Here is a 20630-nt window from a genome sequence, read left to right on the forward strand (position 1 = left end):
TGGCTCTCAGCAAAAGTTGGTTGTTTGAAAGAATGAAAGGATTTATTTTGGCTGTATGAAACAGTTTCTGAGGCTGTTGGCTTAGCTGATTCTAAACTCTGAGAAAGCAGTGACTGTCTTGCCTACCTGATATTATTCCCAGCACTTTGCCTGGAACCTGGCACTTAGTGGGTAAGTACAAGGGCAGATGAGAATTCCAGGGAGAGCCCATTCAGTATAAGGAGAAGCACTCCATGTTGCCAGAAGTGGGTGAACCTCACTGGTCCTCTTTCCTCTGGACTGTGGGGGGCAATTGGCGCTACTCATCACATCTCCCTGAAACACACTTTTCTCTAACCTTCCAAGATCCCACATCCCCTGGATTTCCTTGCACCCATAGCCACTCCTCTGATGTCATCTCATCCTCCTCAATCTCAAACTGTCCAAAGAGCTCATAGTCATCTCTGCAGGACACTCCCTAGGCACTGCACCTCTCCATCCAACTGCTTTCCTGGCTTTTCAAAACAGATCTCTCCTGCATCTGTCCCTACAAAATATACTCCTCTCCCAGGCTCCCTCCAAAAGTTCACTGTATGCCATCTTGCTTTCACAAAAGACCTACATTAGTATTTGTTTTCACTAATAGAAAACTGAAGCGGATTTTCCCTTTTATTAAAAAAAAAAAAAAGGGCAAAAAAGCAAAAAAAAGAAATTCAGCATTTATTTTGCGGAGTTATTATAGAGGCATCAGGCACCTCCTAGCATCCCAGGCAGTGAGTGTGGCACTGGCAAACTCCTTCTGTGGGAATGACACTCAGCATTCTTAACATTAAGCTGTCTCAGCTTTGAACTGTGTCTGTGAACATCTGTGCTTCGCCTTGACTTATTTTGCATTAAGATAATTGCTTCTTCACTTTTTAGCCATTTTGGCTTATGAAAGGTTTCATGAGCACCTTCTACATTCAGATAGCGAGGGAAACCTGTATTTGTGAAACAAGTCAAGGAAAACTCCATATATTAAAATGTATAGGCAGATGTTTATTATTTTGTTACCTTCTTTCCATTGCACAATTCCACATCTATTTATTTTCACTTTTAGTTTTTTTTTTATAAAGGTACAAGGAATTTCAGAAACAATATTAAAATAATCAAAGGATTTCAGGCACGGTTTTGTATTAAAAGCATAGCTCAATTTCTGACTTCCTGCTTCCCTCTATGATACAATCTCAAATGATTGTAGATACACCCCAGAGCTCACCTCCCAGTGCTGTCTTCACTCTCAGAAAGTTCCTGAGTCAATAGTCGGGGGTTCTTAGGGTATGGAGTAAGGAGATGAGTACACAGTCTGCTTGTCCTGAGCCTGAGGGCCCTGCAAATGCTGGGCAAGTCCTACTTCATCAGCCAAGAACAAAAACAATTTTTAAAAAATGGCTTAAAAAAATATCTGATAAAAATTACCTATCCCTCTCCCTTGCTGTGAAATAATTTAAATAATTTATTGTAGATGTAAAAAAAAAAGGAAAAGAAGTTTGTTCATGGATGCCTTCATATTGTTTTTAAGCACGAGGTATGGGTCCCTTAGGGGTGGGGAGAGCTTGAGCAGGAAGGCTCCGTGTGGAGGAGGCATGTGGGCAGCTCCCCAGACAGGACCTCACCTTCCTGCCTTTCAGCTTGTGCCTTGGGCTTGATGATTCTTCATTCTCTGAGGCTAGGTATTCCCTTTTGAACTTGGGGATAGCAGAGCCTAGCTCACCTGTTTAGAGTAGGACGGGTCAGTGAGTGGGGTGAGAGGGCTTTGTAAACTGTGAAGTGCTGGTCACAGATGAGGTGGGGGGAGATAACCCCATTCAGTGGAGCTCTGCTTCCCCGACAATGCCTGAGATTCGGCCTTTGGCAAGCTTGGCAGGACCCAGCAACTTAGTAAACATGACAGGGAACGTGGGCATGTGGTGTGTGTGTGGGCAAATGAGGGGACTCAGCCATGGCAAGGGGAGGGGGCCATCAGGAGCACACAGCCTTCATCGTGCTGCAGTCAGGGGTCCCAGAGACCCCCAGGATGATGTTTCTTACTTTTTAGGAGCTTTCAGCGTGGACTTAGAAGATGGGGTTGGAGTCCCAGATCCTGTCTGGCGCTCACTATCCTCATCTTCACTGAAAATAGGTACAGATGCACCAGTCCACTGGGTCTCTGTCCTGTGTTGCAGAATCATCTGGGAACTTAAAAAACATATACCAGGCCAGGCCCTACTCTGGAGATTCTCCATCAGTGGTCTGGGGTTGGGCCTGTACATCTGTAGTTCCTGAAGGCTCCCAAAGGAATTCAAAGGTACAGCCTGGGTTGAAACATACCAGGCCTGAGTGGCCTCCTGCAGTTCCCATCTTAGTTCCAGGACCACCCTGTGCTTTGGGCAAAACTCGTGGCTGGCACAGCCTTGGTAAGGAGGGCACATTCAACTTCCAGCATTCCCTGCGCTAGCCGCATTGTTGTACTGACCACTGTGAGAGAGAGCACCTTAGAGAAAGGGCTTAGAATACACAAGAGAGACACAGAAAAACTGCCAGTCTGGAAGGGAGGTCAGGGTCATCTGGTCCCAGTTCCTTGCCCACTACAGTCATCCCTCCCCAGAAGCCCTCCTGGGTGGGTGCCGATGGGGCTCTCCTGCCACACTTCCAGGGCGCAGGCTCCCCACCTCCTGAGGACCTCTTCTGTTACCTTGGGCTGAACTCTACCTACATCATCCTGGAGGAGGCAGGCTCTATGACCTCAGGGCTTTGGTGGTGGCAGTCAGTGGTCACGGGCACCACTCTGCTGTCTGCATCCCCACCTAAGGGGCAGTGTCTACACATATTTGGCTGATTCTGGTTGAAGGGAGAGAGGATGGCCTTCTGTCTGTGTTCCACCATTAGGCGGAACCTTGACTTACTTCCTGGAAATTAAACTTCCTCTGCCCCTATGTTGTTTGAGTTCCTGCAGCAAACCCAGATCATCACCCTGCAAAGTAGCTTTCCTCAGGTCAAGGCCAAGGTTTTTTCATCTCAGGTGGCAGATCCTCTAAAGGACAGCACATTCCAGGGGCCTCCTTGCTCAGATGGAGAAAGTGAGACCAGAGAGCGAATGACTTCTGAGAGGTCACAGAGCAAGTCAGGGGCACAGATGAGGCCAGAACCAATGGATTCCTGCCCTGTGGGCTGAGAACCGCACACGTGCTGCCTCACAAACAGCAGACAGACCCAGGAGACCAGGAGCTCAGCCCAGCCCAGCCATGGATTCTCTGGGGATCTTGATTACTTGCCTGTCTCTGGGCCTCAGTTTCCCCACCTATGAAATAAAGAAGCTGGACCATGCCACTTCTTCGCAAACTTCTAATTTTTAGTAGGAGAATTATGTATTCCATAAAAGCCAATGTTACAAAACAAAACAGCCCTCCTGGCTTAATCTTCCCCACCCTGCCTTGCTATGAACCACAGCTTGAAAACCAGAGGCAGCTTCACCTCCTAGGTCCTTCCAGCTCTAACTTTGTACAGCATTGTTTTCCCCTTGAGAAATTATCGTGGACCCTTCAAAACAAGTAAACCGAAGGCAAGGTATCATCTAAAAAGAGTCAATTCAGACACCATTGTTTTAAGAAGGCAAATGGAAAATCGGCAGCAGGTCCCACTGGAATCTTTCAGCGACGAAGAGTTTCATTTCTGGTAAAAAATATAGAAATAGTAGCTGTTCTCGGAGGACCTGTGGTTTGATTCTGGACCTCCTCATGGAGCCGACTGGTGTCCCTGAGGGCGAGGAGGGCAGAGGACTCTGTTCAGAGCCTCGGTGAGTTCATACGCAAGTTTCTGATCTCCAGTTCCAACTGTTTGGCCTGGACCTCCCGCTGGGTCACCAGCTCCCGGAGCCTTCGGATCTCGTCTTGTTGCCGATAGAACATCTGCAGCAGCTGGGAGAGCACAGAGCAGAGCGGAGGGTCACTGGGCTGTCCTGGGATGCAAGGGTGCAGGACCCCAGCAGAAAGCACTGACATTGCCCCTTTGTCACTCAGAAAGGGGGGTGATGATATGAACATGGCTGAGACTTGAGGGCGCAGCCACGGTAGATCTTTTACAAAAACCTTGTTTTCTTCACCCAGGAAATGAAATTCAAAAAAGAACTGACGTTTCAGATATTTCTTGTTTCCTTAGATTTCCCCACGGGTGGAGAAAAGGGTACTTGACCCTGAAGTTCTAGAGACTGGAGTTTTCACCACCACTAACCTGTGTGACCTTGGACAGGTTACTTACCCCTCTGAATTTCAGTTTCTTCCCCTGGAAACTGGGGGTCAGAAAACTAACCTCAGCATTATTACAATTGCTGCCAGTGTACAGGATGGCACTAGATGTTGGGTGTTTCCCCTAAGGATCTCTGTTATTCCACTGAATGCTGACAACACCCCATGAGGGCGGGAAGTAGTATTAATGCTCCCACGTCACCACTGTGGAAACTGAGGCTGGGGGGGATTCAGCCTCTGAGTCCCAGAATTAGCGCTCAGGAGAGCCAGACTCAGAATCCCTCCATGAGACACCAACCCTTGTATCTGTTAGCTGCTACTTACTCTCGGGGCTGTTGAGAAAACACAATCAGATGATACGAGTGCCTATCTAAGTGGGACCCGGCACATGGTAGGCACTTAATAAAAGTTGACTCTAAGAGCACAGAAAATCCTAGAGAGTCAGAACCGGAAGGGACTTTAATATCCAAGTCAAACCCTTGCCTTTTTACAGATGGTTCTTCACCATCTGTAAGTAAACCCACCATATCTTGGCATGTGGGTGGTGCTCATGACCTGCTTGTTAAGTGAACCAGCAAGGTGAGTTAAGTGGCCAGGCCAGGCCACACCGTGGGTCATTTTTCTCACCCTCACTTTCTCCCTCCCCTCCCCAGCTGCTCCCCTCCCTTGGTAGACCCAGCCCCGCCATGTTCGCACCTCGTTCTCTGTCTTTGGTGGGGGGCATTCGAAGATGTCAAAGCCATCTGAGAGCCAGGTTTTCTTCTCCTCCTGTCTGTGTTCTGCCGCCCACCTTGGCGCCTTCTCCTCTAGCAGGGAGAAGGGCCTCCGGCCATCCTCTGCAACCAGGCTTTCTGTCTGGTTGAAGAGATGAGGCGAGGTGGGGGCCGTGGGCATGGAGAGGGTTCTCTCTGAAGGCAGAGGCTGCGGGCTCAGAGGCTCGGCACCAGGCCTAAGGGACATCAGGACGGGCTCTGGGAGGGAAGCAGAGGGTTGTGAGAGGCTGGAGAGCCCCTGAACAGACGGGCCTGAGGGGTGCTGACACACACGGAGCCGCACACAGACACAAAGATACATGCCACACGGGTGGCCCCATGCAGACAGGCACAAGCCCACAGGCTAGAGCAGAGTGCAAATGTACACTCATGTGATAAAGCGAGGCTTGGTTTGCAGGGGCTGCCCCAGAACACCATGAGCTCCTCCTGCCTGTGCTGCACTCTGCCATCTACCAGTTCACGAATTCTCCCAACACCCACCTCCCACTGGGCAGGCCCTTGTGTTGGCAGACCCAGGAGGGAGGGTCAGGGCAGGCAGAGGGGCAGAAGGGCCCGGGAAGGGGCCACTGCCTACAGGGTCTCTGGGGTTAAAGAGTAATTGCAGAAGTGGTGGGAGGATGGGCAGGGGATCCAGCTGGGACTGTCCAGTCACTCTGCATAGTCCAGGGTATAAAGACATTTTCCATGGAGCAAAATTCCTTGAATTGGGGAGAGTTTCCTGAGCCACTAGGGGCAAGCCCCTTCCTGCCTCGATCCGCGTATATGCATCCTAATGGCCAGAGTCTCACCAACTGGACCCCCAGGAAAGGCCCCTAGTTGCTCTTAACCAACTGTCAACCACCAATCCTCTGGGGTTATGGGTTATGGGAAGACACAAATATCAGCCAGACCCTCTCAGCCACTTGGGGCCACTGGACACTCCAGTGTCCCCCACATTCACCTGGGCCTTTTCTCTGCCTTCCTCACCTTTATTCATCCCACTGAGCCACTCCTGGGCTGTCAGAGAGGGCTGGGCACTGGCCGTGGGCGGGTAGATGTCCTCTTGGTAAGATTCTGACTGCAGGAGCAATCAGGACAGTGAGAGTGGGGATGGTTGGGGGAACCTCTTAGAGAGCCTGGGGTGCAGACTCTCCCCCCGACCCCTGTGAGTGGAGGAAACTGAGGCCCAGAGCAAAGGCACGTGCCCCAGGTCGCGGAGTAACTCAAGAGCAGCAGTAGCGGGGAGGGCACACTGACCATGAGAAAGGCTTCCCTTTGATGGGGGGCCATCAGCCTCCCGGTGGATCCCCAGGGGGATGGGCTCCAGGCTCCAGGTCCCAGGCTCCTCCTCCTCCAGGAGGGGTTCCTCCCTTGGAGATGGCTCCTACCGCCCTTACCCGTCGGGGTACAATCATGGATACAGGCTCGATGAGGCTTTTGGTTGTGATCAACTTGTAGAAACGGAAGATCTCACAGGAGGACACGTCGAGACCTCTCTTTGGCATAACACCTGTGGGTAGATGACGGAAGAGGGCCAAGGGATTCCTCAGCTGGGGCCTGGGGCACCAGGGCCCCAGGGTGAGTGGCAAAGCCAGGCTGCACACCTGGATGTGAACAGAGACCACCCTCCTCCCACTGTTCTTCCCTCAACAAAGCGTCCTACATTGGGTCAGGCCCTGTGCTGGGGAGATGGGGTTAGAACCATCAGACTTTGCCTTCCATCTTCAAGGATTTTAGCCAGACTTTTACAGGAAGTGTGCTCTGCTCTAGGCCCTCCATCACTATCCCCACAGCTCCCAACCCACATGGTCTTTATAAAAAAAAAAATTATTTATTTAAGTTGTGCCACTTAAAAAAAAAAAATTTAGGTTGCACTGAGTCTCAATTGCAGCATATGGACACTTAGTTGCGGCATGTGGGGCCCGACCAGGGATTGAACCCAGGCCCCCTGCATTGGGAGTGTGGAGCGTGACCTGCTGGACCACCAGGGAATTCCCCTAGATGCCCTTAATACAGCGACTCCAGCTTCCCTTTGATTAATGTCAGCACGCTCTTATCTTTCTCCATTTACTTTTAATCTAGCTGTGTCTTTATGTATAAGTGGGTTTCTTGTAGAGGGCGCAGAGCTGCATCCTGTCTTGTTTTGTTTCTTACCCCTAAACACACTTAAGAACTAGGGCCTCTTTTAGGTCAGTGTCCCCCATCTTCTTGCTACTGTTGTAACTGCTCAACTTTCAGCTACGACACCTTCATACTCTCCCCATGCCTTGCTCGGCTTCCCTTTTGGCTCCTCAGGTCTTGCCTCCTCCAGGAAGCCCTCCCTGGCTTCTTCCTGCGTGCTCCCAGAGAACATCCCACATACCTCAAGTAGAGCTCCCATTGACTCAGAGTGTTGACCTGCGCTGCTTTTAGGGTGGGGCCTGCAGCTGACTCATCCCTGTCTCCCAGGCCCCCGTGGCCTCCGTGTCCCACACTCACCGATCCCCTTCTGTGGATTATAGGAGTGGTATTCCATCAGGTAGTTCAGGTGAGGTTTGTTGGCACTGATTTCATAGTAGTGGATGTTCCTGTCTCCCTGCGGGAGAGAGGGTACCATTCAGGGCCGGGTCCCGCAAGCCCCCTGCCTGGCCCCACTGCCACACCTCAGAAACCTGATGCTCACTATGAGTGATGAGTCGGCAGAGCCACCTCACACAGGGCACACCAGGGAACGGTCACCAAGGCAGCAGGGGGTCCTCACTTTAACGCTCAATCCCCCCAACCATGACCCAAAGCCCACCCGTGTGTCTCCAAGGCAGAGGCTTGGGGAGCACAGACCTGAACCCCACTCCATCCAAGAGCTGCACACGAAGGTCAAAAGTGCAGTGTCCTGAGACGATCCAGTGGGTCTTACCCCTGGGGCACTTCGGGTTGTCATTGTCATAATGACTGGGTGGGCGGGTGGCTGCTGTGCCTGACACTGGGGTGAGGGGCCAGGGATGCTGAGTACAGGACAGTCCTACCCGGTGAAGACCCCCCTCTGCCCAAATTCGAAGGTGCCCCTGCCAAGAAACACCAACTGGTCCCTCCTCATCTGGACCCAGAATTGCGGGGTGAGGGGGCGGTCAACTAGCTCAGGGTGTCCGGCCAAAGCCCTGGCCCTAGGTGTTCCTGTGGAGCCAGAAAGGTGGGAGAGGGCTGGGGGCTCACCACAGGGGTAGAGGATCCAGCCACTCTTGCCTGGCCCTGCCCCTGCCTTGCACTCCAAGGGCCCCAGGCCAGTGGGACCAGGCAGCGCCTCCCTCCTGTGCCAGACTGACCTTTCCCACCACGTAGAGCATGTTGGTGTCCGCATCATAGAAGGGAAATAGCACACCTGAGGAGCCATCGAGGTCCACCTCTGTGACAGGCACAGAGAGGTCATCCTGCAAAGGAAGGAAGACCAGGAAGGCCTGTGGGTCACTCATGGAGGACCTTGGTGGTGCTAACATAAGAATTCCTGCCCCAGGGCTCTGTGTGTGTGTATGTGTGTATGTGTGTGTGAGAGACAGACCACCTCCTTTTGCCTTGCTGGCATTTTGCCTTTAACAAATCACTTCTCATATGCATGATGTCATTCCAGCCTTCCTCCTCCTGTATTATATCTACTATGAGGCAAAGAGATTCAGAGATAGAGAAGTCTGTTCAACTCTGGACAAGAGCTCCTTGAAATCAATACTACTTGGCCCGGTCTTCACCCCCTTCCTCACCCCCACCCACATTGAACAGGCAGCTCTTCTTGCTCCCATGCCTCCCTATTTCATCCTAAGTCCTTGCTCCAGCTGTTCCTCCCATCCAGAAGGCCCTTTGCTTCTCCCACCCAACCCCGAGTCCTGGTCCCAGGCCCAGCCACCTCCCCTCCCTGACATCAAGGCTTCTCCTAAGTCCTAACCCCTCCCCCTCCTCGAATGACAAGATGCACAAGGTCTGGGTGAGTGCCATCAGGCTGCTGGCACCTCCCTGGTTGTCATCAATCAGTTTGGTCAGTGAGCGAATGCATGAATGAACAGATGAAGCAGCACTCGGCTAAGGGGTGCTGGGGAGGGTGCAGCGAGGGGCATTGGTAGGGCTGCTCTGGTGACTCACCTGGTCCCAAAGAGCCATCTGCCGGTTGTTCCACCGGGATGTGCCTGTGGACAGCAGCTTCTTCAGGTTTCCCAGAAACAGCACTTTGTTGGCCCGGTGCCCTTTATAGTTGGCTTCCTGGAGTGACATGTGTGGTCAGGGACTCCTTGGCTTCCACCCAAAATGCCTTCTTTTCTCATCCCAGCTTTGCCTGGGGGAATCCTTCCAGAGGCACCACCTCCAGGAAGCCTTCCTGGATCTTTCCCATCCACATAAAGTCTCTCCCACTATTTTTGTTGCGGGTTCTTTTTTTAAATTAAGACAGAGGCAGACTTCAGCCCAGCTCCATGTTTTTGCTAAGATTATTATTGAGCATTCACTACATGCAAGTGGGTACTGTCACCTGGGTTATTTCATTTAAACTTCCCAGAGGAAGGACTAATGTCCTATTGTTGCAGATGAGAAAATAAAGCCTCAGAGAGCAGAAAGCGCTTGTTTAAGGTCACACAGTGGATAGCAGTGGTACCTTATGGTCTCCTGACTCCATGTCATGCCTCTTAACAAAGCCAAGGCATATTGACAGCTTTGGAGTTAGACCAGGTTCAAGTCTCAGCTTTCAGTGTGGGCAAGTCCCTTAGCCTTTCTTAAGTCTTACTCTTCTCATCTGAAAAATGGGTATGATATATTCAACACCTCCCAACAGATGGGGATAACATGCATAAAGACTTTGGCTAGAACACTGACAGCATTACTGCTCTGTTCTCAGAAGACCCTATGTTTCCCCCATGCCCACTCCACTTCTTGCTCCTCCGATCCCAAGCTGGACCCCAGCCCAGCACTAACCTGAAGGACGGTCCCTGCTCGGGGGTCTAAAACCCGAATCTTGCGGTCTTTACAGGCAGTGGCCAGCAGGCTGCCGTTGGTGTTGAAGGACATGGAAAGGATCACATCTTGGTGACAGTTAATTGTCTTCACGGGGCTCATGATTACAGACTCCTTTGAATCCAGGTTCCAGACCATCACCTGCACAGCAGAGAGCCAGCTCTGAACCCAGCCCCACCCCCAGCCCCGTCCCAGTCCCCACAGTCACACGACAGCCAGGCTGCAGTGAAACATGGTATCCCCAGAGGGAAGCCACAGATGGCAGTCTGGCCAAAAGGCCTCGGGTGAGAGGATGGATCTGCCCGCTGAAGTGGCCACGTGGCAGGAGGGGGAAGTCAGCAGTCAGGCTGTCTAGCAGTGAAAAGAAAACACCATCTGCTTGGAGCAATGAAACATCCATGCTGGGAGGACCCCAGGGAACCAGCTAATCCAGGGGGTTTCAAACAGTCATTAGCAACAGTTTCCACCGCACAGTTAATAAGGGATGCTGTGTTTAGCTGCACAGGCTGTGCAGTGCACAGCTCCAGGGCAACCCATTCCCATAGTCCAAGATGTGAACAGAGCCCCCTCGAGTTGTGTACAGATAAAACTGTACAACCATAAGCAGTGATGTAAAAGGCGCTCAGTCATGTCTGATTCTTTGCACCCTGTGGACTACAAGTCCATGGAATTCTCCAGGCCAGAATACTGGAATGGGTAGCCTTTCCCTTCTCCAGGGGATTTCCCAACCCAGGTTTCTCACATTCAGGCAGATTCTTTACCAGCTAAGCCACAAGGGAAGCCCATAAGCAGCAGCACACCCTATCTAAACAGATAACAGAGCACTTCTGATCAGAATGAGGTAGAGGACCTTTCAACCACTCCCATCCCACCCTCTTATCCATCACAGAGGCTTCTGAGGTGCCTCTGTAAAGCCTTATAGAGTTGTGAAAGGAAGAGTTTAGAAGTTATGATGGCATCAACCCCATTTGTGTACAGACTGAGGCCCAGAGAAGAATAGGGACTTTCCCAGGTCACACTGCAAGTCAGAGACTGAGTGGGAACAGAATCAAGATCTCCTATGCTGTGAATTTTCTCATTCCATAGGGCCCACAGCTTGCTAACTTGACAGTCAATGAAGGAGGGTGAGGCATCTCTGAGCAGGGTCCAGCTCACCCCCTCCAGGAAGACCAATGGATTGAACACACTAATGGCTTTGTCCCACACCAAAACTTATGTCTACCTGAAACCGCAGAATATGACCTTATTTGGAAATAGGGTTTTCACAGATTTAATGAGGTCTTGAGAAACCTGTATGCAGGTCAGGAAGCAACAGTTAGAACTGGATATGGAACAACAGACTGGTTCCAAATAGGAAAAGGAGTCCGTCAAGGCTGTATATTGTCACCCTGCTTATTTAACTTATATGCAGAGTACATCATGAGAAACGCTGGGCTGGAAGAAACACAAGCTGGAATCAAGATTGCCAGGAGAAATATCAATAACCTCAGATATGCAGATGACACCACCCTTATGGCAGAAAGTGAAGAGGAACTAAAAAGCCTCTTGATGAAAGTGAAAGTGGAGAGTGAAAAAAGTTGGCTTAAAGCTCAACATTCAGAAAACTAAGATCATGACATCCCATCCCATCACTTCATGGCAAATAGATGGGGAAACAGTGGAAACAGTATCAGACTTTATTTTTAGGGGCTCCAAAATCACTGCAGATGGTGACTGCAGCCATGAAATTAAAAGACACTTATTCCTTGGAAAGAAAGTTATGACCAACCTAGATAGCATATTGAAAAGCAGAGACATTACTTTGCCAACAAAGGTCCGTCTAGTCAAGGCTATGGTTTTTCCAGTAGTCATGTATGGATGTGAGAGTTGGACTGTGAAGAAAGCTGAGCGCCGAAGAATTGATGCTTTTGAACTGCAGTGTTGGAGAAGACTCTTGAGAGTCCCTTGGACTGCAAGGAGATCCAACCAGTCCATTCTAAAGATCAGTCCTGGTGTTCTTTGGAAGGACTGATGCTAAAGCTGAAACTCCAATATTTTGGCCACCTGATGCGAAGAGTTGACTCACTGGAAAAGACTCTGATGCTGGGAGGGATTGGGGGCAGGAGGAGAAGGGGACGACAGAGGATGAGATAGCTGGATGGCACCACCGACTCGATGGACGTGAGTTTGAGTGAACTCCGGGAGTTGGTGATGGACAGGGAGGCCTGGCATGCTGCAATTCATGGGGTCGCAAAGAGTCAGACACGACTGAGCGACTGAACTGAACTGAATTGAAAGAGGTATCAATACAAGGAGGCTATACTGGATTTGGGTGGGCCCTACAATGACCGATGTCCTTATAAGAAGAGAAGACACATAGATACACAGAGAAGAAGACAGAAGATGGAGGCAGAATGCAGTGATGCAGCTATGAACCAAGGAATGCTTGGAGCCCCTAGAAGCTAGAAGAAGCACAGAAGGACTCTTCCCTATAGCCTTTGGAGAAAGCATGGCCCTCCTAACATCTTGACTTTGGATTTCTGGCCTTCAGAACTGTGGAAATACATTTCTGTTGTCTTAACCCACCCAGTGTGGTTCTATGTCAGGGGAGCCCCAGGAGACTAAATACACAAACCCACCTTGTAGTCGTAGCCGGAGCTGAAGAGGATGTTGGCAGCTGTGGGGTGCCACTCCACCAGGCCCACTTTGCGGGCGTGGCCCACCAGCTCCTTCCTGAAGGCTGTGAGATTCTTGGTCAGCAGCTGCTTGGGGATGTCCCAGATTTTAATCTGTCAGGAGAGACATAGCCCAAGGGGAGTATTAGCTGGGGTCCCCTCGTACCCCGACAACCCTGAGCAACAACATTGGCACTGCCCCGCAGAAGGGCCAGGGCAAGTCTCTCTGTATCTACCTGTCATTCAGTGGAGAGGCAGCTGGGGCTCCTCAGAGGGACAGGGGCTTTCCCAAGGTCCTCCAGCCCAAGCAGGGGCTGGAGATGAGCCCAGGCTTCTGGGAACCTGTGCCATCCTAACTGGTAGGTGAGTGGATGGGCCATAGACCTGATTCCCAGGCTGGAGATCACAGCAAGTCCACCTCTCAGCCTATAGAGAATATCCCTCAGAGTACAGTGGTCCCAAAGGCTCAGGGGAGAGCTCTGAATGCCAAGAGGAAGGGTTTATGCTATATCCTCAGGGTACTGGGAAGCCAGCGCAGTCTCTGGAGCAGGACAGGGCAGGGACAACCCCCAACCCCTTCTGTGAGAGAGGCCCCCTTGGATGGCCCAGAAGAGGAAGACTAAAGGTGAGAAGGTAGGCATTTAATGCTCCCAGTCTTATCCTTTTAAATCTTCCGTCTAAGTAAGATCTTCCTTCCCCACTGTCTATGAGATTATATGGCATAATATTTTCAAGCCACAGTAAAAAATGCCCTTCACAGCATTTTATAGTTTCCCCAGAAGATGTGCATTCCCATCAGGAAATGACACTGATCTGCATTGGATGGTTGGGAGCTATTAGGCCCATTTTATAGATGGGGAGACTGAGGCCCATAGAGAGGAGGGGTGGCACCCCAAGTCCACGGAGCCCAGAACTTCTATCTAATTCATGCCCTCCTCACACAGTGACCTCACCTTGTCAAGGATGGAGGAGTCAGGAGCGTCAGAGATGCATCCAGATGCCATTCTATCTCCCTGTACCCCAGCCCCACTCCTCTCGGGAAAGGAGCACTCACCGTGGCATCTTCAGAACAGGAGGCGATCTCAAAATCATTGAAAGGGTTCCATTTGACATCTAAGACATTCCCTCTGTGCCCGCAGACCTTTGGGTAGTGGGGGTCCAACTTTCCTGTCTGTAAAACAGTACCCAGGGAGGTTGAGGAGAGGATGCGGCTAATTCCACTTTAGCATCTGGAGGAGAGTCACTAGGGCAGCCAGCAGTCACTGAGTGGACAGGAAGATGTAGAGGGCAGAGCTAGTAGTGAATCCAGGACTTACCACTAATCCCGGTGTGATCCTGGGGGAGTCACAACACCTCTCGGAGCCTCAGGAAAATGGAGGCAGTAACAGATATTTCAGAGAGTTCGAGTGAGGGTCATAGGAGGTGAGGGATGGGAAGGGTCCAGCGCAAATGTCTAGCACACGGTAGGTGTTTAATAAAAGGACATTTCTCTTCATATACTGCTGGCAGGAATGCAGAAATGGTGCAGCCACGGAGGAAAACAGTCTGGCAGCTCCTCAAAAGGTTAAACAGAGTTACTGTATGACCCCATAATTCACTCCTAGGTACAGCCCCGAGAGAAATAAAGACATACGTCTACAAAAAAAACGGTACACCAATGTTCACAGCAGCATTATTCAAAATAGCCCAAAGGTGGAAACAACCCAAATGTCCATAAATGGATAAATGGATATATAAAACCGTAGTGTATTCATACAATGCAATATTTTTCAAAAAAGGGAATGAAGTCATGTCCAACTCTTTCCGACCCCGTGGACTATAGCCCACTAGGCCCCTCTGCCCGTGGGATTCTCCAGGGAAGAGTACTGGAGTGGGTTGTCATTTCCTCCTCCAGGGGATCTTCCCAACCCAGGGATAAGAACCTGCGTCTCCTGCATTGCAGGCAGATTCTTTTATCGCTGAGCCACCCAGGAAGCCCCAGTATATTCATAAAATGAAATACGTTCAAAAAAGGGAAGGAAGTACGGGCACAGGCTACAACGTGGGTGAACACTGAAAACATCATGCTAGCTGACAGACACCAGACATAAAGAGCCACATATTGCATGATCTGCTTAGATGATCTACCAGATGTGGTTCTGCTGCTTGAGCAAAGAAGCACACTCCCTGGTACATAGAATTCTGAACCCTGACTGATACATGTGAGAAGTCCAAGATAGCGGTAATTCCCTGGCTGTCCAGTGGTCAGGACTCTGCGTTTTCACTGCTGGGGGCCTGGGCATGTCTCAAGTTGGGGAACTAAGATCCCAGAAGCTTCTAGGTGTGACAACAATAACAAAAATCCAAAATAGTTAATCCATAGAGACTGAAAGCAGACTAGTGGTTGCCTAGGGCATGGGGAGTGACTGCTAATGGGTATGGGGTTTCTGGGGGTGACGAAGTTATTTTCAAATTAGTGGTGATGGTTACACAGCATGTGAATATCTAAAACCCACTGAATTATACAGTTAAATGGTGAATTTTACAGTATGTGAGTTATGAAAGTGAAAGTCGCTCAGTCATGTCCAGCTCTTTGCGACCCCATGGACTATACAGTCCATGGAATTGTCTAGTCCAGAATACTGGAGTGGGTACCCTTTCCCTTCTCCAGGGGATCTTTCCAACCCAGGGATCGAACCAGGTCTCCCAGATTGCAGATGGATTCTTTACCAGCTGATCCACAGGGGAAGCATATGAGTTATACTTCAATTAAAAAGAAAGGGTGGGTTTTTCCTGGGGCACAGTGGATAAGAATCCACCTGCCAATGCAGGAGACACAGGTTCAATCCCTGATCCGGGAAGATCCCATATGCCATGGAGCAACTGAGGCCGTGCACGACAACTACTGAGCTGGTGCTCTAGGGCCAGGGAGCTCCAACTACTAAAGCCTGTGCACCCTTAGAGCCTGTGCCCCACAACCAGAGAAGCCACCACAATGAGGAGCCTGCGTACTGCAGCTAGAGAGTAGCCCCCATCCACCGCAGAAAAGCCTGCGCGGCAACGCAGACCCAGCACAGCCAAAAATACATGAATCAAAAAAAAGAAAAAAGAAAGGGCATTTCCTCCTTTCCCCTCTTTCCTGCCGAGAATTCCTGTCTAGGGGCTGGGAGGACACACAAGTTTCACAGCCCTGCAGCGGAGAACTCTTGGGTCATAAGAAAACTACACCAGTTCAAGCACAGAAGCTGGCAGCTGGCAGGGACCAACACACTGATTTTACGCATCACACTGCATGGCCCTGGCAGTACGGGGCCCAGAACGCCCTCTGCCTGCCAACGCAGACACCGCCCACATCCGCTGCCCAGCCTCAGGTGTTAGAGCCCGCCCACCAGAAGGCTCCACCCTTATATCTAAGTGAAGGAGACAGGGGAGAAGAAAACTGGCTGACACCCACCCATCTGGCAGATTATTACAAGGAGCCTGGAGGACAGGCCCAATGCAAAGTGCTGGGTGAATATGAGACGCAGTACTTGACCTCACACAACTAATAGTCTCGGGGACATTTAAAAATGTATTTTCAAGGACAGAGTGAACTCAGGGAACACCCACAGGCTCTTCTTCCCTCACCTGCCCAACTCTGCAGAGCCCCCTGCACTCTTGTGGGATGTCCTGAGACCATGCCCAAGGGAGAGGAAGCAAAGACCAGGGACGCTCTATGGCTTTGCCTCCTAGGGCTACAGAGAGGGCAGCTGCCGTGACTACAGACATAGGACATCCTATTACTCTGGCAAACTAGGAGACAGACACGTGAGCCTCTGGTTCATGCATCTTAGCTCTGAAAACAGGCCATGGTCCCAGGCTCCCCTTCAGAAATCCTCTGCCCAATTCTGATCTCATTCCTTGGGAAAGAGTCTTAGACATCTCTCCCTAGACTGGATCCCTTCCAGGAGAGGGAACTCTATAAAGCACATTATTTGACAAATTGGGACTTGAATGGTAGATAAAAGTATTGTAAAGCTCAACTGAGTGAATTTGACAATGTACTGTGGGTATGTAAGAAAAAATTCCTATTTTTAGGAAACATACTAGTATTTAAGGATAAAGGGAAAAGATATAGGTAACTTACCATCAAAGGGTTTAGAAAATAAAAAAGTACTTTCACATACATTGGAAAAGATCCTGAGGCTGGGAAAGATTGAAGGCAATAGGAGAAAGGTGGCAGAGGATGAGATGGTTGGATAGCATCACCAACGCAATGGACATTAATCTGAACAAACTCTGGGAAATAGTAAAAGAGAGGGGAGCCTGGCATGCTGCAGTCCATGGGGCTGCAAAGAAGTGGACATTGCTGAGCGACTAAACAACAACAGACATTCAGAGAGAGAGAGGGAAAATAAAAGCTTCGGATGTGTCATTTGATAGTGCTGTGTGAGGAGGTGAGCAAAAGATCAATTTCTTTCAGATGGTTTAGCCTTCTTCTTGGATGAAGAAAACGGGCCCCCGGGCAGGGAAGAGAGCAGAAGGCAGCACCTGGAGGGAGGGCCCTGCAAAGAGATCTCTGCACCCACAGGCCCAGCTCAGGTCTCCATGGGACCATCGCTCCAGCCACTACGTCATTCTCTACTGTCCTAAAAGATGACTAATAATCTCTTCCTTGCAGGGTGATGAGGGTAAAATGATGTACTGTAGCTGAAAAGTCCAACAGTGATCTCCTATAGTAAGTGCTCAAATAAGAGCTTTTATTATATGTACATGTGTGTGTATACGCACATGCATGCGTGCTAAGTTGCTTCCGTCGTGTCCGATTCTTTGTGACCCTAGGTACTGTAGCCTGCCAGGCTACTCTGTCCATGGGATTCTCCAGACAAGAATACTGGAGTGGGTTGCCAACATACACATACATCTACGTATGTGTATATATACACATGTATATATATATATATATATTTTTTTTTTTTATAAAAGTTTTTGGTTGTGCCTCTTGGAATGAGGGATCTTAGTTCCTCCCTGACTAGAGATGGAACCCACATCCCCTGCATTGGAAGCACAGAGTCCTAACCATTGGACAGCCAGGGAAGTCCCACACATGTACACTAAAGTTGAGAAAAAAAGACTGGAAGGAAATGCATCAAACTGTTATTCACGGTTATCTCTATATGGTGAGCTAAATGGGTGTGGCTTTTTAAAAATCATCCTCTGTATCTTAAAATTTTTTTTTCTAAACTATAAAAACTGTGTAAAATTTTGCAATAAAAAGGTATTTAAGAGGGAGGTTCAAGAGGGAGGGGACGTGTATACCTATGGCTGATTCATGTTGATCTATGGCAGAAACCAACACAACATTGTAAAGCAATTATCCTTCAATTAAAAATAAATAATTTTTTTAAAAAGATATTTAAGACAAGACTACAGACTTTCTGAAAAGATCAGGTCCTTGCAGGATTAGCTAAAAATTTCTGATAAAACTGCAGTGTCTGAGGGGCTCTGCGATCAGGAATGGTAAAAAACACAGCAAAGCTCAACTGGCATGCACCTGTGGCAGGCATTACTAATGGATCACTGACCACCCCCACCCCCACGCCCACGCCCAGGCTGGAGGAGGAACTTGCCCAGGGTCATGGGGAAGGTGAAGGGCAGAGTTGGGCTGGAGCCCAGGGCGAGCCTGTGGCATACTCACTGTGGTCTGAGGGAGCACCAGCCCTGTCTGAGTCAGTGTCCTGACCCCCTTCCTGCACACAGCCTTTCCCTTCTCTTGGATCATTTCCTGGGCCAAAGGGCCAAAGCAGTCAGCAGCACTGTCTTTGGCTGTGGCCTACCCAGGTGCTCTCAAGGCCTTGATCTCTGCACTCTGGCCCAGGCCAAGCCCCAGTTTCTGCCCTGAGAAAGGTTTCTCGAGAGAGCTGATTGTCCCTGGCCTTGGCTGACTGGAGGCAATGTGCCCAGGAGCCCCGTTCAGACTCCAGACTCCAGACTCCAGCTCTGTGAGCCTCAGACTCGGAGGTACCTGAGAGCCAGGCCTAGCTCTGGTGGGCACTCCTCCCAGGCCTCCAAGAGCAGAGGCCCCAGCCCCACACAGCTTCTCTTCCTTCTTAGTGAACAAAGGATGGCAGGCGGTCCCCAGAGGCTGGTCGGCCCTGTGCCTAAGAGGGTTTCTGTGGGAGGACCCACATTAATAGACATTAGCCAGTCTGATGGGCTATTGACCAGGCTGCTAAAAGCCCTGTCAGGACAGGGATATTTATAATCCAGAGGCCATTGCTGCCTTTCAGCCCATTAGGTCAGCAGTCAGCCAAGGACAGGACTCTGATTTATGGATGTGCGTGCGTGCGTGTGTGCGTGTGTGTGTGTGTGTGTAGGCTCTAAATGGAGGCTTCCCAGGTGGTGCTAGGGGTAAAGAACCTGCCTGCCAATGCAGGAGATGTAAGAGATGTGGGTTCGATCCCTTAGGAAGATCCCCTGGAGGAGGGCATGGCAACCCACTCTAGTATTCTTGCCTAGAGAATCCCCATGGACAGAGGACCCTGGAGGGCTATGGTCCATAGGGTTGCAGAGAGTCGGACACGACTGAAGTGACTTAGTGCACACAGCACAGACTCTAAATCAGAGGAGACACACCTGTCCTCCTCCTAGACGCCAGGGAGCTGCTCAGCCTGGAGAGACAGCACCTCCGAGTCTCTGAGGGGCTGTCCCGCGGCAGATGGGGTGGACGGGACGGTAGGACCCAGAAGGCAGGAGCCAGGTGGGGTGGGACAGGAGAGGCTGTGGGGTTACTATCGTGACCTTAGGGCTCACAGGGAACCTGCCTCTTGGTCAGTTTCCTCATCTACAAAGTGGCAACAGTAGTAGAATCTCAGGGTGGATGTGAGGATTAAATGAGTTCATACACATACAGTGCTTAAGACTCTGTCTCGGGAATTCCCTGGTGGTCCAGTGGTTAGGACTCAGAGCTTTCACGGCCAAGGCCAGGGTTCGTTTCCTGGTCGGGAAACTAAGTTCCCACAAGCTGTGTGGCATGACCAAATGAAAAAAAAAAAAAAAAAAAGACTCTACCTGGTACATGGTGAGCTTTCAGGAAATTCACTAATGTAAGTTCATCAGAACTAATCACAATTACCCAGCTTTATTGTTGCTCAGTACTTTGCAGGGGCCAGGATGTACTTAGTGAGGCCAAGGTGTCCTCAGTGAATGCACTCAAGTACATTATTACATCTATAAGGAACATGTTTGCAAGTATTTTTCTTTAGGAACTATAATTTCAGGAGTCATTTATGTGCGAGGCCCTGTGCTAGGGGCTCTGCTCAATTATTTAATTTCCCTCCAGCCACCCCAGGAAGCAGTGCAAGAATCCCCATTGAGAACGCAGAAGCTGGGGATAGCAAGGGTTGATAATCAGAGCCACTCCAACCACGGCAGAGCCGTGAGAACTGGGAATGCTTTCTCTCACTCATGGTCTGTCTCTTGCTATCCTCACACCATAGTTATCATCACATCATGCAGGCCTTTCAGTGAGGACCTACTATGTGCCAGATCTTATGTCCCATGCAAATGGCGGCAGAAGATGAATTATTCATGATCTGTGCCCTCCAGGAGCCGCCAACTTGTGGAGGAGGCAAGATATAGTTGTACTCAGGGCTCATAGGCAGAAGAAATGCCCTGGGGGGTCAATCAAAGAAGGCTTCTTGGAGGAGGATGCCTTTGAATTGGGGCTTAAAGACTTTGACCAAACTAGGATGAAGGGGAAGCATTGCAAGTCAGAAAGGCTGGGCCATACACAGATAGGTTTCAAGCAGAGAGATTGTAAAGCAAACAGGAGGAAAGGTAGACTAATGGGTAGGAAGGCAGAGAAGTCCAGACAAGAGGGGACAGGTCACCTTGCATAGAGAGAGATGCACATGGAGAGATGGACAAGTGGACAGATGAGATGTGTCCTAACTAGAGTCGGTGAGACTTAGTCAGAGCGCTGCCCAGAGGAAACAGCTGAGCAGGGACAAGATGACAGGAGTGTTCCCTAATCTTGTGAATACACGTGCTGCTAAAAT

At 50.1% G+C, this 20630-nt stretch overlaps 1 protein-coding gene across 3 annotated transcripts in view; it reads right to left on the reverse strand.

Moving 5' to 3' along the window:
* Positions 1-996: 996 nt before the first annotated feature.
* Positions 997-20630, reverse strand: part of CORO2A (coronin 2A) — a 61583-nt gene continuing 41949 nt past the window's right edge. For all 3 annotated transcript variants that reach the window (XM_070375607.1, XM_070375609.1, XM_070375608.1), the window contains 10 exons: positions 13667-13783; positions 12577-12726; positions 9920-10099; positions 9098-9214; positions 8293-8397; positions 7472-7568; positions 6391-6503; positions 5981-6071; positions 4938-5212; positions 997-3914 (listed from right to left, as the gene is read on the reverse strand). In XM_070375607.1, the coding sequence (XP_070231708.1) occupies positions 3783-3914; positions 4938-5212; positions 5981-6071; positions 6391-6503; positions 7472-7568; positions 8293-8397; positions 9098-9214; positions 9920-10099; positions 12577-12726; positions 13667-13783 (1377 nt within the window). In that variant the 3' untranslated portion in view covers positions 997-3782. The remainder of the gene's footprint in view (positions 3915-4937; positions 5213-5980; positions 6072-6390; positions 6504-7471; positions 7569-8292; positions 8398-9097; positions 9215-9919; positions 10100-12576; positions 12727-13666; positions 13784-20630) is intronic.

Source organism: Bos mutus, chromosome 8 (genome assembly GCF_027580195.1).
Source record: "Bos mutus isolate GX-2022 chromosome 8, NWIPB_WYAK_1.1, whole genome shotgun sequence".
NCBI classification, from domain to species: Eukaryota; Metazoa; Chordata; class Mammalia; order Artiodactyla; family Bovidae; genus Bos; species Bos mutus.